Here is an 18,885-nt window from a genome sequence, read left to right as displayed (position 1 = left end):
GCATAAAGCCCCTAAAAATAAGCATTACATGGCCCAAGTGATGTAAAAAAACATTTTCTAGAGATTATGATTATTGTAACTTTTCTTTTTTATAAATAACAGGAAAATATTAGATAAAAATAAAAGATATATACGCAATATATAGACAAACACATTGCAAACATGATAAAATAATCAAGGGAAAATTGTTTTTTAGGCCAAAAAATGATAACTTTATCCCATTAGACTAATCTCAAATACTTTATGTTTCATGAGACTAATTATTTTCAAGATGGCAATAATGCCCTTAATTTCAAATACAAATTCGAAATTAAAATAAACAAAATAATTTTCAAATATTAAAATATAATAAATAATTAAAGTAATTAAAAAATATTAAAAATCCTCAAAAAAAAAACTCTATCGCCACGATTATTACCTTTTTTCTTCTGAAAAATTGATTTTTTCATATATGGAAACTAAATATTTTTAAATATTTTATTCTCATATTTTTTTGAACTGATTATTCTTATCCGTAGAATATAATAAATCTGCAAAACTCGGTTTTTACATGTTTTTAGATTTATAGTAATGTGTAGATTTCGATTTCTATTGGTTTTAGATTTACTGTAGAACTCGGTTTCTACAAGTTTTTAGATATATAGTGATGTGTAGATTTTGATTTCTGCAGGTTTTAGATTTATAGTAATCTATAGATTTCGATTTCTATAAATTTTAGAGCGATAGGTTAAACGTGGAATGTGTATTTTAAATATTTTTAGAGTACTATTATTTTCATAATCACATACTCTAAATATATTAGATTCAATAAAAAATTGGATTTCATTTTCTACTTCTTAGAATGTCAATTTTACTTTATGTAGAACAAAATATGAAAATATGATTTAAACATTTTTAGAACTGAAAAAATACCACTAAATTCATATAGATATTTCATCAGTAGTTATTATTTCTCTAATTTTTTTTGTTTATAAAACTTTATTTAATTTATTTTCAAAAATACTAAAGGGCATTAGAGACAAAAGTGATACAAAATACAAATTTGTCTAATGGGATATAATTATTATTTTTTGGTCTAAAAAAAAACTTTTCCCAATAATAAAAGCACAATCAACACTTTTTTAAAATATGTATATATTTAGATAACTATTTTTTAATAAACAAATGTATTTTTAAAAGTTTTACTCAATTACTGCTTTTAGTTTCTATCAAATCTATAATTTTACTGTTTTAACATGATTTAAAAAAAAATTTAAATAACAGATATGATCCACGTCCCATTTTAGATATGATTCCTAAAATATTTTGGATTAGTTCATAGTTGTAATAAATAACCAACTTGGTAATATATCAAAAATGTATTTAACAATAATAAGTAACTTATCAAAACATTCCAACTATTGCTCCCTTAAGCCTTAAATTTATTAACCAGAGGCCCATTATAAAGCACAGTTTCTGTCATTTTCCTTTTTTTTTTGGGAGAACAATAATGAAAATGAACATCAATTAGTCATAAATCTGGAATTTTTACAAATTTTTCTTTCTTAGCTTCGATCTTCAACCTCGACAACTCTCCTAAGAGTCGGTGCATCGTCCTTCGCAATATCGTCTTCTTTATAACCCCATGGGACTACTACTACTCTAATCACAATCTAATCGAAAGATGGATTCACTTCTCCTCGAAGATTTTGGTCAGAAGGTGGATTTGACGCGACGGATTCGGGAGGTTTTGTTGAACTACCCGGAAGGAACCACCGTGCTCAAGGAGCTCATACAGAACGCCGACGACGCGGGAGCTACACGTGTCCGTCTCTGCCTTGATCGCCGGGCTAACGGGACGGATTCTCTGTTGTCTGAATCTTTGGCTCAGTGGCAGGGTCCTTCTCTCTTGGCTTACAACGATGCTGTTTTCACTGAAGAGGATTTCGTTAGTATCTCGAGGATTGGTGGGAGTGGGAAGCATGGTCAGGCTTGGAAGACTGGTCGATTTGGGTAAAGTCTTTTTTTTCTTTTTTTCTTTTATTGAATAATTGGAGGTTCGAAGTCGAAATCCATAATAGTAAACCACAATATAAATAATAAAAAAAAAAAACTGTAAACCAAGCCAGGAAATGTTAAATCACTGGCCACAAGTGTAGTCGAATTCGAACTCAGCTCGCTTAGGAATGCTGGAACGCCACCACTAGCATGTGGGTCAATATAAATAATATTAGTGGGACCTAACTGACACAATGGCCAGAGTCCTTTTCCGTTGAGCTAATGAACTCTGTTGTTTACTCACTTTGATTGTGTAGGGTTGGGTTCAATTCGGTGTACCATTTAACGGATATACCTTCCTTTGTGAGTGGCAAGTACGTGGTGTTGTTTGATCCTCAGGGTGCTTATCTTCCCAATATCTCTGCAGCTAACCCAGGGAAGAGAATCGATTTCGTTGGCTCTTCAGCTCTCTCTCACTACGAGGATCAGTTTCTTCCTTACTGTGCCTTTGGATGCGACATGAAAACTCCTTTTCAGGGCACGTTGTTTCGTTTCCCTTTGAGGAGTCCCGAGCAGGCGGGTTCTAGTAGGCTTTCGAGGCAAGCGTATTTTGAAAACGACGTTTCTTTGATGTTTGATCAGCTCTTCGAGGAAGGGGTTTTCTCGCTGCTTTTTCTTAAATGTGTTTTGTCTATTGAGATGTACACGTGGGATGCTGGAGATCCAGAGCCTAAAAGGCTTTATTCAGTTTCGGTTAGCTCTCCCAAGGATGATACTGTGTGGCATCGGCAGGCGGTTCTTAGACTGTCGAAGACGTCGATTTCTGGAGATAGGGAGATGGATGCGTTTACTCTGGATTTCGTGAGTGAGTCTGAGAAGGGAAGCCAAAGTAAACGGAGAACAGACAAGTTTTACATAGTTCAGACAATGGCGTCAGCGTCTAGTAGAATTGGTTCTTTTGCTGCCACTGCATCCAAAGAATATGATATTCACTTGCTACCATGGGCTTCAGTTGCAGCTTGCATATCAGATGATTCATCAGAGGTACCGTGTCAGTTTGAATGTGCTTCTTTTTTTTTTTTGCTATCTGTAGCTTAATAAGTATTTTTGTTCGTGTTTTTCACCTTCGTCTTTGTGTGTCTTCGCTGCCTATCATCCAGATAACTTGTTTTTCTCATGTTGCAACTTCGTGTATATTCTGACAGTACTGAATATGCAACTGCGTTTATTTATCTGCTTATAGTTATATTTATTCATCCTTACATTTGCTAGTTTTCTATATATTTCTGCTACGTGCTTTTCGGTTATTTGTAACAGATTTTGATTGGATTTTCTCTTATCCCTTTTAGAGACATTGCATTTACTCTGTCTTTGTCTGGTTTTGGCAGAATAATTTCTTAAAGCTTGGGCATGCTTTTTGCTTTCTTCCATTGCCTGTACGAACTGGATTGACGGTTCAAGTCAACGGATACTTTGAGGTGTCATCAAATCGCCGCGGAATTTGGTATGGAGAAGACATGGACAGGAGTGGTAAAGTTCGTTCAGCCTGGAATAGGCTTCTCCTGGAAGATGTGGTAGCACCCTCTTTTGCACGATTGCTTCTTTGTTTGCGAGAAGTGCTTGATCCCAGGGATTCATATTTCTCCTTATGGCCTAGTGGATCTTTTGAAGCACCATGGAACATTTTAGTTGAGCAGATTTACAAAAATGTCTGCAATGCTCCTGTGCTGTTTTCGAATCTTGATGGGGGGAAATGGGTGTCCCCTGCCGATGCTTACCTTCATGATGAGGAATTCTCAAGGAGTAAAGAACTTGGTGATGCCTTGCTGCAGCTTGAAATGCCTATCGTGTGCCTCCCAAGACCAGTTTTTGATATGCTGTTGAAACACCCTTCCTTTTTTATTCCAAAAGTGGTTACTCCAGATAGGGTGCGCAGCTTTCTCAAAGGATGCAAAACGCTCTCAACTTTGAAGAAATCGTTGAAGCTAGTATTATTGGAGTATTGCCTGGATGATCTTACTGATGATGATGTTTGCACACAAGCCAGCAACCTGAAACTGCTTCCGTTAGCAAATGGTGACTTTGGTTTCTTTTCTGAAAGTGCAGAAGCTGTCGCCTATTTTATTTGTGACGAATTGGATCATATGCTTTTACAGAAAGCTTATGACAGAGTAATTGATAGGAACATACCTCCAGGTTTATATAGCAGACTTTTTGCCATTGCAGAGTCGCAAACAGCAAATCTTGCAATTTTCGGTATCCAAAATTTACTTCAGTTATTTCCGAGGCTTGTACCTGCTGAATGGAAATACAGAACCAAGATTTCCTGGAATCCAGACTCCAACCCAGACCATCCTTCGTCTTCATGGTTTGTTCTCTTCTGGCAGTATCTCGAGAAACAGTGTCCTAGCCTTTCTTTATTCCGTGATTGGCCAATCTTGCCATCTACATCTGGCTATTTGTATATACTCTCTGCACAGTCAAAATTGATCAACGCGGAGAAGCTTCCCGATGCTGTCAGAAATGTCTTGGAGAAGATTGGTAGCAAAATATTAAACAACAATTTCAAAGTTGTACATTCAGACTTGTCCTCCTTTGTTTCAGATGCTACTTACACCGGTGTCTTAGAATCCGTTTTTGATGCTGCTTCTTCAGATATGGATGGGGTACAAAATTTAATTTATAATTTGAATGTTGAAGAGAAGGATGAACTTCGTAGTTTTCTTTTGGATCCAAAATGGCACATGGGGAATCAGATTGGTGATCTATGTCTCAGAATCTGCAAGATTTTACCCATTTACCGTGTATATGGAGAAACTTGTACGCAAGAATCCGATTATTCTGATCTTGTTAATCCTCCTAAGTACTTACCTCCATCAGATGTGCCTGCCTGTCTTCTAGGATGTGAGTTTATTCTAAGCAGCAAAAGCAGCGAAGAAGATGTTTTGTCGAGGTACTATGGCATTGAGAGAATGAGGAAGAGTAATTTCTACAGACAGCATGTTTTCAACAGAATTGAAGTTCTGCAACCTGAGATTCGTGATCAGGTGATGCTTTCGATTTTGCAGAATCTTCCACAACTGTGTATTGAAGATAGATTCTTAAGGGAAGAATTGCAGAACCTAGAGTTCGTACCAACTGTAAATGGTCCTCTGAAACGCCCATCTCTTTTATACGATCCTCGTAATGAAGAGTTATATGCTTTGTTGGAAGATTCAGATTGTTTCCCTGGCAGTGGATTCCAGAAATCTGCGATCTTGGACATGCTTCAAGGTTTGGGCCTTAGAACAACTGTTTCTCCTGAGACGATTTTAGAGAGTGCACGATTGGTGGAGCGACTGATGAACATGGATCTGGAAAAGGCTCATTCACGAGGTAAAGTGCTTTTCTCATTTTTAGAAGTCAATGCTGTGAAGTGGCTGCCTGATCAGTCGAGTGAAGATGATGGAGCTATTAACAGGATATTCTCAAGAGCTGCGACGGCTTTCAGACCACGAAATCTGACATGTAACCTTGTTAAGTTCTGGAATGAACTTAAAATGATTTGCTGGTGCCCTGTTTTAGTCTCTGCTCCATTTCAGACTTTACCATGGCCAGTTGTCACATCTACTGTTGCGCCTCCGAAGCTTGTACGTCCGAAAACAGATATGTGGCTTGTGTCTGCATCCATGCGGATATTAGATGGTGAATGTTCTTCTACAGCTCTTGCATATAACTTGGGGTGGTTATCACATCCAGGAGGAAGTGCAATTGCGGCTCAATTGCTTGAACTTGGAAAGAACAATGAAATTCTGATTGATCAGGTTCTTCGGCAGGAACTAGCTTTGGCGATGCCGAAGATATATTCAATTCTTGCAGGATTACTTGGTTCAGATGAGATGGACATTGTTAAGGCTGTACTTGAAGGTAGTCGCTGGATCTGGGTAGGGGATGGATTTGCAACTTTGAGTGAGGTTGTTCTTGATGGCCCTCTTCATCTTGTTCCCTACGTTCGTGTCATCCCTACCGACTTGGCTGTTTTTAGGAAACTGTTCGTGGAGCTTGGTGTTCGAGAATTTTTAACTCCATCTGATTATGCTGATGTTTTATGTAGAATAGCTGAAAGGAAAGGTGATTCACCTCTTGATCCACAAGAAATCAGGGCAGCTGTTCTAATTGCGCAGCAGTTGGCTGAATCGCAATTTCTTGACAAAGTCACAATCTATTTACCTGATGTTTCTGGTCGTCTATTTCCTTCAAGTGACTTGGTCTACAATGACGCTCCGTGGCTGACTGCATCAGACAATCATAATAGCTCATTTAGTGCAGACTCTACAATGCTATTGAATGCGAAAAGAACAATGCAAAAGTTTGTTCACGGTAATCTTTCGAATGAGGTAGCTGAGAAACTTGGTGCTCGCTCTCTTCGTAGAGTCTTGCTAGCGGAAAGTGCTGACTCAATGAATTTTAGTTTATCTGGGGCGGCTGAGGCCTTTGGACAGCATGAGGCATTGACCACCAGACTTAAACACATACTAGAAATGTATGCTGATGGGCCTGGGATTCTTTTTGAGTTGGTTCAGAACGCTGAAGACGCCGGAGCTTCTGAGGTGACATTCCTTTTGGATAGGACTCATTATGGGACTTCTTCACTCCTCTCTCCTGAAATGGCAGATTGGCAAGGCCCTGCTCTGTATTGTTTCAACAACTCGGTTTTTACTCAACAAGATATGTATGCAATCTCACGCATTGGTCAAGGAAGCAAACTTGAAAAGCCTTTTGCGATTGGAAGATTTGGGCTGGGATTTAACTGTGTTTATCATTTCACAGATATCCCGGGTTTCGTTTCTGGAGAAAACATTGTTATGTTTGATCCCCATGCCAATCATTTGCCTGGCATCTCTCCAACTCACCCAGGCTTACGGATTAAATTTGCTGGAAGAAATATATTGGACCAGTTTCCTGATCAGTTTGCACCGTTCTTGCATTTTGGTTGTGACTTAGAGCATACTTTTCCTGGAACACTCTTTCGGTTTCCTCTTAGAAACGCCAATGTTGCTCCCAGAAGTCAAATAAAGAAAGAAATATATACTCCTGAAGATGTGTTATCCCTCTTCACTTCCTTTTCCGGTGTTGTTTCGGAGGCCTTAATATTCCTGAGGAATGTTAAATCAGTATCCATTTTTGTCAAGGAAGGAGCTGGTCAGGAAATGCAGTTACTGCATCGTGTTTGCAAAGATTACAATGTTGGGAAAGATACTGAACCAAAGCAAACAAATCAAGTGTTTAGTCTTCTTGATGAAAATCTTTCTGCTGGAATGAACAAGGATCAGTTACTAAAAAAACTAAGCAGCACTGTAGTTAAAGAACTTCCCTATAAATGTCAGAAGGTTGTGGTGACTGAGCAAGATTCGTCGGGCTGTACTTCACATGGGTGGATAACAGGTGAATGTCTGAATGCCGGGGTAAGTAAAAATCACTTAAATCTTCCCGAAATGTCCCATAAGTTAATACCATGGGCTAGTGTTGCCGTGCTTATAAATTCTGTCAAGACTGATAAAGCAGAGAACGTGGTTGCTAGCAATTCTGATATATTTGGGCCATCCACAATTTCGGTTCAGAATCGAAGAAATTTTGGGGGGCGTGCTTTTTGCTTTCTGCCTCTACCTATAACTACTGGCCTCCCTGCGCATATCAATGCATATTTTGAGTTGTCATCCAACAGGAGGGATCTTTGGTTTGGTAATGACATGGCAGGGGGTGGAAAAGTACGGTCGGATTGGAATCTTTACTTGATCGAGGAAGTTGTTGTACCAGCCTATGGTCATTTGCTCAAAAAAATTGCATCCGAACTTGGTCCATGTGATTTGTTCTTCTCTGTCTGGCCAGTGACTCTAGGAGCAGAACCGTGGGCATCCTTGGTTCGAAAGCTGTACAGTTTTATTGCGGATAATGGTCTTCGTGTGTTATATACTAAAGCAAGAGGGGGCCAATGGATTTCAACTAAGCAAGCAATTTACCCTGACTTCAGCTTTCCCAAGGCAGATGAGCTTGTTGATGTCCTTGCTGACGCTGGTCTCCCGGTCATTAATATCTCAAAGTTAGTTGCGGAAAGATTCGTAGAGGCTTGTTCATCTTTGCATATTTTGACACCCCAATTGTTAAGGACCTTGTTGACCCGGCGAAGACGTGAGTTTAGGGATAGAAGTGGCTTGGTCTTGGCACTAGAATACTGTCTTATTGATTTAGAAGTTCCTTTTACGGCTGATCTTCTTTTTGGTCTACCCCTGCTACCTCTTGCCGATGGTTCGTTTACAACATTTAGCAAGAGTGGGACTGCTGAGAGAATCTTTTTCGCAGAAGAGAATGGGTATGAACTTCTGAAGGATACACTTCCTCACCAGCTTGTGGATCGTGAAGTGCCGGAAGAAGTTTATAGTAAGCTGTTGTCTGTAGCACAAAGCGAAGAATCGTGCATATGTCTTCTCTCCTGCAGCTTGCTTGAGAAGCTCTTTTTTAAGCTACTACCAGCAGACTGGCATCTTGCTGAAAAGATACTCTGGACACCTGGCCAGCACGGACATCCGACAGTAGAGTGGATACGGGTACTGTGGAGCTATCTTAAGTTATCTTGTGATGACCTCTCAGTATTTTCTAAGTGGCCCATATTGCCAGTTGAAGATCGCTGTCTCATGCAACTAACTGTAAATTCAAACGTTATCCAAGATGATGGCTGGAGCGAGAACATGTCTTCATTATTGCTGAAATGTGGATGCCGGTTCTTAAATCGTGAGCTTCCAGTAGAGCACCCTCAGTTGGAAAGATTTGTTCAGCCGCCAACAGCAGGAGGCATACTGAACGCACTTCTTGGAGTTTCTGGCGGGCAAGAAAACATAAAAGGAATTTTCCTTAATGTTTCAGAAGGAGAACTGCATGAGCTACGGAATTTTATTCTTCAATCAAAGTGGTTTTCTGCCGGACAAATGAATGAGGTCCACTTTGAGACCATCAAACACCTGCCCATATTCGAGTCATACAGAAACAGAAAACTTGTGAGTTTGAATTGTCCAGTTAAGTGGCTAAAACCTGATGGCATCAGGGAGGATCTGTTGGATGATGATTTTGTACGCTTAGACTCAGAGAGGGAGAGAGCTATCTTCAAAAGATACTTACAAATAGAAGAACCCTCGAAAATAGAATTTTACAAAGCTTGTGTACTCAATCGTATGTCGGAGTTCCTTTCTCAGCAAGAAGCTTTGTTGGCCATTTTGCATGATTTAAATGATCTGGTCGCCGATGATGTTTCCCTTCAGTGTGCATTATCTACAACTCCTTTTGTTCTCGCAGCAAATGGATTATGGCAACAACCTTCCAGGTTTGTCTATCTTATTCCCGTTTTCCTATTCTAATACGTTGAATATGTTAATCACAGCCTACCGTTGCAACTTGATATTAGCTATATTTGTTGGCATTTACACTCTATACGGCAAATGGATATTTCTACGGCTGTGTTCATTTTTTTGTCCTCTTTTCAGGCTTTACGATCCTCGTGTTCCTGGGCTACAAGAGCTTCTTCACAAAGAAGTCTACTTTCCTTGTGAGAAATTTTTAGATTCTAAGATCCTGGATGCATTGGTTGGTCTTGGACTTCGGACAACTCTGGATTGTTCTACCTATGTGGATGCAGCTAGAAGTGTGTCAATCCTACATGACTCGGGAGATCAAGAAGCATCGAGATATGGAAGAAGACTGTTCTTCCATGTCAAAAATCTTTCTGTCAAACTATCATCCAAGACGGGTGAAGCAAATGATGATGAATCACAAGATCTGATGTCCAAGACAAGTGAAGACTCGCCTGATGGAGAAACCTATCCTGAATATGAAGTCGGTAGTAATCTTGGGAGCTTACCCACTGAGCAATCGGAGCATGAGTTTTGGGATCAAATGAGATCTATCGCATGGTGTCCTATTTGTCTTGATCCACCAATAGAAGGAATTCCATGGCTTGAATCTAGTAATTTGGTGGCATCTCCAGATAGAGTAAGACCCAAGTCTCAGATGTTTTTGGTGTCTGCCACAATGCACTTGCTGGACGGCGAGTGCCATTCGCCATATCTACTTCAGAAACTTGGGTGGATGGACTGTTTAAGCATTGATGTCCTGTGCAGACAATTAATTGGGATATCAAAGTCTTACAAAGAACAGAAGTCTCGTTCAACAGTAAATCCTGATTTTGAGAGCATGTTACAGAGTCAAATTCCTCTACTGTATACGCGACTGCAAGAACATGCTAGGGACTATGACTTTCTTGCTCTTACATCAGCACTGAACGGTGTTCCTTGGGTGTGGCTTGGAGATGATTTTATCTCTGCAGATGTTCTTGCTTTTGATTCTCCCGTGAAGTTTACCCCTTATCTATATGCTGTCCCTTCAGAATTATCAGACTTTAAAGAACTGCTTCTGGAGTTGGGTGTGAGGCTTAGTTTTGATGCCGCAGATTATATGAGCACTCTGCAACACTTGCAGAATGATCTAAAAGGATCACCGTTAACAGAAGAACAGATATGTTTTGTCCTTTTAGTTCTTGAAGCCATTGCAGACTGTTTCTCTGAGGCGTCACAAGATTGTGATAGAAATTTAGTGCTAGTTCCTGATTCCGCTGGACTTTTGGTCCCCTTGGATGATCTTGTTTATAATGATGCACCATGGGTAGACAGCAGTTCTCTTTCTGGGAAAAGGTTTGTGCATCCTAGCATCAGCAATGACATGGCTAACAAGTTGGGGATACAATCTCTTCGCTGTATCTCCTTAGTGGATAATGATATTACCCAAGATCTTCCTTGTATGGAGTTCACAAAGTTGAATGAGCTTCTATCACTATACGGCAGCAAAGATTTCTTGTTGTTCGATCTTCTTGAGTTAGCCGATTGCTGCAAGGTTAAAAAGCTGCACATCATCTTTGACAAGAGAGAGCACTCTCGCAAGTCCTTGCTGCAGCATAATTTAGGTAATATTTTTTTTGTCGTTTGCTCTAACCTTGCTCTTTAAATCATGGAGGCGGATTTTTCTAAGGTGGATACCAGAAAAGATCTTTTGAGTTTATACGGGATACAGGTTTCTTTGTTGCTTGGTTTTAAATATTTTCTGAGTAATGGGTTTTGTAGATTTCTAGGGTTATCTACCTTGATCCTCTTATTAATGCGCTCTCCTTCTTCAGGTGAATTCCAAGGACCTGCTCTACTTGCCATTTTAGAAGGGGCTACATTGACCAGAGAGGAGGTTTGTAGTCTTCAGCTTCTTTCACAATGGAGAGTTAAGGGTGAAACTCTCAACTATGGGCTGGGCCTTCTTAGTTGTTTCTTCATGTGTGATCTTCTGTCTATTGTTTCTGGTGGCAACTTTTACATGTTTGATCCCCAAGGAGCGACCCTCTCTGCCTCCACGACTCAGGCTCCTGCTGCAAAAATGTTCTCGTTGATAGGTATGAACGTCTAGTTTGGCTTTGCTCTGTGTAGAACCATCCTGCTTATGCTTCATTCATCCATGGTTTTATGTTTCAGCTCCGGTTTTGATAATCACTTTGATACTATTCAGTTGTCTTTATTTAAGTTCCCCTTTTATTAATTTCTACTGCTGTTTTAGGTACAAATTTGGTTGAGCGATTCAGTGATCAATTTAATCCGATGCTAATTGGTCAAGATAAGGCATGGTCATTGACAGATTCCACCATTATTCGGATGCCTTTATCATCGGAAATCTTGAAAGATGGACTTGAGGCGGGGTTAAATAGAGTGAAGCAAATATCTGACCAGTTTTTGGAGAATGCCTCCAGAATCCTCATTTTCTTGAAGTCAGTTTCACAGGTATTATAATGCATGTCTACACTGCTGTGAACGTCATTCAATTCTTTTTCTTATGGCAATAGAATGCTATTACATTGAAAACTTTAGTACAAAATGTAGCGTAGAAACTGATGGAATTTGGGCTTGAACACGGGCTACCATGCTGTTGCTAAATAACAGATAGTTACGAAGTAAAAATTTCTTAACTAGTTAGATTTCTGTTTAGTTATCGTATAGAAAAATGGTTCGTCTGGAGCGTTTGAAATTTGTAAAGCTAAATGTTTTTGGCATTCTTTCATCTGTTGGATTTTATTTTTTTATCTGTATTTTGACTTATGGATATTTTGGATATAGATATAAGTCAGCTGAAGTTCAAATATGAGGAATGAGTGAGATCTGAATTTTTTCCTTGATTGTATGGAACTCTGCATGTTTAATGTTAAATCACTTCAAGAATGTTGTGAAATGATTCATTTTATCATCCTGCATTTCGTTTTAATCATTTGATGTCTCTATGTTATGTACCAAACCTAAAAAACGTAGAGAATTTTCTAATTTCAGGTTTCATATTCCACATGGGAGCAAGGAAATGTAGAACCACACCAAGATTACGCTCTGCATATTGATTCAGCATCAGCTATCATGAGGAATCCCTTCTCGGAGAAAAAATGGAGAAAGTTTCAACTTTCGAGGTTGTTTAGTAGCTCAAACTCTGCTGTTAAATCACAAATAATAGAGGTCAACCTACATATAGGGGAAAACAAACTTCTGGATCGATGGCTTGTTGTTCTCAGCATGGGCTCTGGACAATCACGAAACATGGCTCTTGACAGGTATGTAGTCACTAACTATTATCGACATAAAATCTTCTGGCACCTATATGCTTGGATGTTTATACCATCTAAAAAAGCCATGTCAAAAATAAAGTGATATACATAATCTCTATAACATGTTTAAACCATCTTTTGAAATTTAAAATGTTACAAGTTAATATCAAAATCATGGCAGCAGACACATTCAGTTCACTGTGCGAGTATGTCACTTGTCATACTATAACACCATAATGTGTCTGGGCGTTGAATTGAAATAAAAATCTTTTATTTTATCAGTGAAAAAATGTAACGTATTCCATTTACTCATGTGTTTTCTCAAAACTAGTATATGGTGATGAGTGTACTAAAGGTTATCATGTCTCTATTGCTTGTTAAAATATTACTTATCTGCAGGAGGTATCTAGCGTACAATTTGACACCTGTTGCTGGGGTTGCGGCACATGTATCTCGAAATGGTCGTCCTGTTGATGTTCATCCAGCCAGCCCCATAATGTCTCCTTTGCCTTTGTCTGGTAGTGTGAATCTACCTGTCACCATCCTTGGATGCTTCCTCATTCGGAATAATTGTGGTCGTTTTCTCTTCAAAAATCAGAAAGGGAGAGATATGCTTGATGCTGGAGATAGATTGATTGATGCATGGAACAAAGAGTTAATGTCATGTGTTCGTGATTCGTACATAGAAATTGTGGTGGAGATGGAAAGGCTAAGGCGAGAGCATTCAAGCTCTTCAATTGAGTCAAGTACAGCACGTCAGCTGGCCCTTTCTCTTAAAGCATATGGTCATGAATTGTATTCTTTCTGGCCACGATCTAATCAACATGACGGTGCTCTAGTGACAGAAATGCCTAAGCCGGAGTGGGAATGCTTGGTTGAACAAGTTATAAGGCCGTTTTATGCTCGTGTTGCTGACCTTCCCTTGTGGCAGCTTTACTCAGGAAATTTGGTTAAGGCTGAAGAGGGTATGTTTCTAACACAGCCTGGTAGTGAGGTTGCTGTTAATTTACTTCCCGTTACAGTTTGCAGCTTTGTGAAGGAGCATCACCCTGTTTTTTCCGTGCCTTGGGAATTGTTGGCTGAAGTCCAGGCAGTAGGGATTCCTGTTCGAGAAGTTAAACCAAAGATGGTTCGCGACCTTCTAAAGAAGTCATCTGCATCTATCGATCTCCGATCTGTTGATACTTATATTGATGTGCTTGAATATTGTCTCTCAGATATTCAATTCACTGAAGCACTTAACCCGGAAGGGGCCAACTTGGATGAAGGAAACAGTACTTCTGGTTCGATGTCGATGCCTACTCAAGCTCAGGCTGGCTCAAGTGACGCTTTTGAAATGATGACAAGCCTAGGGAAGGCTTTGTTTGATTTTGGTAGAGTTGTTGTTGAAGATATTGGTCGTACTGGAAATAGTAATAATAGATATAGTAATCTTGACCCGAGGTTTCTATCTGCGGTTAATGAACTAAAAGGATTACCATGCCCGACTGCAACAAATCAGTTAACTCGTTTAGGTACTTCTGAAGTATGGTTGGGCAACAAGGAGCAGCAGGCTTTGATGTTACCTGTGTCTAAACGATTTATCCATCCAAAGGTGTTTGACAGATCGAGCTTGTCTGATATATTTTTGAAGTCTTCAGTTCAAGCATTTTTAAAGTTAAGGAGCTGGTCACTTCCTTTACTGGCCAGTAATATGAAATATCTTTTTCATGACGATTGGGTTAATTATATCTCTGAATCAAATACTGTGCCATGGTTTTCATGGGAAAGTACATCCAGTTCTAGTGATGATAGTGGCCCCTCGCCTGAATGGATCAGGCTCTTTTGGAAGAATTTCAATGGATCAGCAGATGAGCTCTCACTCTTTTCGGACTGGCCTTTGATTCCTGCCTTCCTTGGCAGACCGATATTATGCCGTGTAAGGGAGAGACATTTGATCTTCTTTCCACCACCACCTTCGCAGCCAATCTCTGGAAGTGCTACTGATATGCCCACAACATCAGTAAGTGATGGTTCTTTATCTGAGTTAATACAGCACTATGCTTCAGGCTTCGACCTAGCACAAAGAAAGCATCCTTGGCTGATTTTACTGCTGAACCAATGCAATATACCTGTCTGTGATACTGCATATATTGATTGTGCCGAGAGATGCAAGTGTCTGCCTTCACCAAGCATGTCGCTTGGCCAAGCTATTGCCTCCAAGCTTGCTGAAGGCAAACGAGCTGGCTACATTACTGATATCTCTTCCTTCCCAACGTCTGGCCGTGATGAGCTTTTCACCCTTTTGGCTAATGATTTCTCTTCAAGTGGCTCAAGATATCAAGCATATGAACTTGAAGTACTAAGTTCACTTCCTATATTTAAGACTGTCACTGGGTCTTATACACATTTGCAAAGGCAGGGTTTGTGTATAATCGCTGGAAATTCCTTCCTCAAACCTCATGATGAATGTTGCTTTTGCTATTTTCTAGATTCAGTTGAATGTCACTTTCTCCAAGCCCTTGGGGTCGCTGTGTCGCATAATCATCAGACTTTAGTAAGGTTTGGGTTAACTGGGTTTGAAAGCAGATCTCAATCTGAACAAGAAGATATACTAATTTATCTGTATGGAAATTGGCGTGATTTAGAGGTCGATTCTACTGTGATTGAAGCTCTTAGGGAGGCTAAATTTGTCAGAAGCTCTGATGAATTCTCCTCTGAGCTGTCAACACCGAAGGACTTGTTTGACCCTTCTGATACATTACTAGTGTCAGTCTTTTTTGGTGAAAGAAAACGATTTCCAGGAGAAAGATTCTCATCACAAGGCTGGCTTCGCATTCTAAGAAAAGTTGGCCTTCGAACTGCAGCGGAAGCCGATGTCATACTTGAATGTGCCAAAAGGGTGGAATTTCTGGGTAGAGAGCGTGATAGACCCTCTGAAGAAGATTCTTTTGAAACGGATCTTGTGCATTCTGAGAAGGATATTTCAGTCGAGTTAGCTACATTAGCAGGATCTGTACTTGAAGCTATATTTTTAAACTTTGCTGGTTTTTATAGCACCGCCTTCTGCAACACTCTTGGTCAGATTGCATGCGTGCCTGCTGAATCAGGGTTCCCAAGTATTGGTGGCAGAAAAGGTGGCAAAAGAGTCCTTACAAGTTACAGTGAAGCTGTTCTTTTACGTGACTGGCCCCTGGCTTGGAGCTCCGTTCCTATTCTTTCCAGTCAGAGATTCATTCCACCTGACTTTTCATGGACAGCATTTCGCCTAAGAAGTCCTCCGATTTTCTCGACTGTTCTTAAACACTTGCAGGTAAGAACACTCTTCTTCTTATTTTGATTTATTTGTGTACTCTTGTCAAGGATATGGATGAAAAAGGCCTGATCAAATATGGCCAGGTTATCGGACGGAATGGTGGTGAAGACACTCTTGCTCATTGGCCGAATGATCCAGATGTGATGACCGTTGATGTTGCTTCTTGTGAAGTTTTGAAGTACCTGGAAAAGGTTTGGGGCTCCCTCACTTCTTCAGGTGCGTATACTACTTAATACAATACCCAATATTGGATACAAATATATCTACATTCAAGCTATTGCAACTGTAAATTCAGAATCTGGCAGAGGAATTTTGTTTTAATAACAAAATAAAGAGGTGCGAAGTATCCATGAAATTTCTGGAATTAGTATTTTACTCAATAAGTGGTAAAAATGAATGCAGTAAAAAACTAGTTGTCCACTGTGTTTTTCCAGCCTTGCAAGCTTCAGTAATAGATTATGCCCTGGACAACACCGAAAAGTAGGAAAAATTAGATTTGTGTTTACAGATGCATGCAGTTACTTAAACATAAATGATCGTAGGACTGCAGTATATGTTTTCTATTAGAATGTTGGAAAATGTCTGATTATATTATTCCCCGCTTTGTAATTTTTGTCATCCAGATATTTTGGAATTGCAAAAGGTGGCCTTTTTACCAGCTGCCAACGGAACACGCTTGGTGGGCGCCAGTTCCCTTTTTGTTCGCCTACCAATCAACCTATCGCCTTTTGCATTTGAACTTCCTAGTCTCTATCTACCCTTTCTGAAGATCCTTAAAGATTTGGGACTTAACGATGTGCTTTCAGTTGGAGCTGCAAAGGATATCCTCTCCAAGTTACAAAAACTTTGTGGTTATCGGCGTTTGAACCCCAATGAGCTTCGAGCTGTCATGGAAATTCTTCATTTTCTCTGCGATGAAATAAATGCAACAAAGGCACCTAATGATTCCACTATTAGTTCAGATGCGATAGTCCCAGATGATGGCGGCAGACTTGTCCATGCACGGTCTTGTGTTTATGTCGATTCCTTTGGGTCACGCTATGTGAAATACATAGACACTGCAAGGTTAAGACTTGTTCATCCACTTCTTCCGGAGAGGATCTGTCTAGATTTGGGTGTGAGAAAGCTTTCTGATGTGGTTATTGAGGTATGCATAGCATCCGTTGCTTTTTTTTCATGCCTTCTGTATCTCATAATACTTTCTTTTTAACATAGGAACTTGAAAGCTCTGAGCATATCCAAAGCTTAGACAACATAGGGTCCATATCACTGAAGGCTATTAGAAGGAAGTTACAGAGCGAATCGTTTCAAGCTGCTTTATGGACTGTGAGCCGCCAGATAACCACCGTGCATGACTTATCTTTTCAAGATGTCCAACATTCTCTTCAATCTGCTGCAGAGAAAATTGAATTCGTCAGAAATATATTTACTCGATTTCTTCTCCTTCCAAACTCCGTTGACGTTACCCTCGTGTCTAAGGAGTCCATGATTCCCGAATGGGAGAATGAGTCCCGTCATCGAACAATGTATTACATCAATCTCCACAGAACAACTATCCTAGTTGCTGAACCTCCTGGATACATTTCTTTACTGGATGTCATGGCAACAGTGGTGAGCGAGGTTCTAGGCTTTCCAACTTCCTTGCCTATAGCATCTTTATTTTCATGTCCTGCGGGATCTGAAACTGAAATTTCCGCTTGCCTAAGACTAAGCTCTCGTGCTCTTACCAACACCGGCACAGCTGTTGATAGTACTGTTGGCCAAGAGATTTTGCCGCAGGATGCTGTGCAAGTACAGCTTCACCCGTTGAGACCATTCTACAAAGGGGAGATTGTTGCTTGGAAAATCCAGCAAGGAGACAAACTGAGATACGGAAGAGTCCCAGAGGATGTTAGACCTTCCGCAGGCCAAGCTCTTTACAGATTTAAGGTTGAAATGACACCTGGAGAGACTGGTCTATTACTTTCATCTCAAGTTTTCTCCTTCCGAGGCACGTCGGTTGAAAATGAAGGTCCCTCGTCGTTGGCCGAGGTGCTCCCTGCAGTATCTGATAACAAGTCTCAAGGGAGTTCAGAAAGTTCCAGAACTAACAAAGCAAGTTCTTCTAGCCAGGTTTGTTACATATCTCGTGAACTATACTTGCTTCTTGCTTCATGTTTGTATGATCTATATATAATCTATGTGATACTAGGAGACAAAATGCCTACTGTTTTATACATCATCTTGTGATTGTTTGATCTTGTGTCATGTTCATGCTTAAGGTTAAAACGATATGTGGATTATTGATTGGATTTGTTCTTTGTGACCTGCAGCCTGTGAATGAAACGCAATATGGTCGAGTCACAGCTAAAGAATTAGTTGAGGCGGTCCACGAGATGCTCTCTGCAGCTGGAATCAACATGGAACTGGAGAATCAGTCTTTACTACAGAGAACCATAACCCTTCAAGAAGAACTCAAAGACTCTCAAGCAGCATATATACTTGAACAGGTTCGCTTACCAATAAAATCCTCAATACTCGAAAACTAATAATTAGAATCATAATGATGATAATAGCAAAAATATTTTCTTGCAGGAGAGAGCAGAGGCTTCCCTGAAAGAAGCAGAGACGGCGAAATCACAATGGATTTGTAAGATATGTCTGATCAAAGAAGTGGACATAACCATTGTACCATGCGGACATGTCTTGTGTCGGGAATGTTCAGCTTCAGTCGCTAGATGTCCCTTTTGTCGTCTTCAAGTCACAAGAACCATCCGAATTTTCCGACCGTAAACAAACCACCTAAATATCATATCTATGAGTCACTATTTATCAAAAGGTTTTTTGTCCTCTATTACAAACAGTTTCTGCTGATTCATTGGCAGCTTGTATATACATATATAGGTATTGTCTTCACTTGGTGTCTAATGAAAATATTATTTCAAGCCGCTATCATCTTGCCGTCTCTTTGCAAAAAAAGTTTTCA

At 39.8% G+C, this 18,885-nt stretch overlaps 1 protein-coding gene across 1 annotated transcript; it reads left to right on the top strand.

The window, feature by feature from the left end:
* The first annotated feature begins 509 nt into the window (after positions 1-509).
* LOC103860526 (sacsin) lies at positions 510-18,851 on the top strand. The gene is made up of 13 exons (XM_009138142.3): positions 510-1,992; positions 2,295-3,021; positions 3,366-9,331; positions 9,492-10,963; positions 11,174-11,437; positions 11,599-11,819; positions 12,360-12,631; positions 13,025-15,917; positions 16,004-16,136; positions 16,544-17,067; positions 17,136-18,032; positions 18,233-18,409; positions 18,495-18,851. Exons 1-13 carry the CDS (start codon positions 1,664-1,666, stop codon positions 18,690-18,692), a joined length of 14,073 nt encoding a protein of 4,690 aa, XP_009136390.1. The 5' UTR covers positions 510-1,663; the 3' UTR covers positions 18,693-18,851.
* The last annotated feature ends 34 nt before the right edge of the window (positions 18,852-18,885 follow it).

The sequence above is a fragment of the Brassica rapa genome, chromosome A03 (genome assembly GCF_000309985.2).
Source record: "Brassica rapa cultivar Chiifu-401-42 chromosome A03, CAAS_Brap_v3.01, whole genome shotgun sequence".
Lineage (NCBI taxonomy): Eukaryota > Viridiplantae > Streptophyta > Magnoliopsida > Brassicales > Brassicaceae > Brassica > Brassica rapa.
The sequence above is the reverse complement of the archived record's forward strand: the minus strand, read 5'-3'. Positions and strand labels throughout refer to the sequence as shown.

What these genes read in the sequence shown, in the direction of transcription:
- LOC103860526 (XM_009138142.3), top strand. Translation starts at nt 1,664, where the DNA reads ATGGATTCACTTCTCCTCGAAGATTTTGGTCAGAAGGTGGATTTGACG. An exon ending in GGGCTCCCTCACTTCTTCAG is followed by an intron (nt 16,137 to 16,543) that starts GTGCGTATACTA and finishes TTTGTCATCCAG; the next exon opens with ATATTTTGGAATTGCAAAAG. An exon ending in TTTCTGATGTGGTTATTGAG is followed by an intron (nt 17,068 to 17,135) that starts GTATGCATAGCA and finishes TTTTTAACATAG; the next exon opens with GAACTTGAAAGCTCTGAGCA.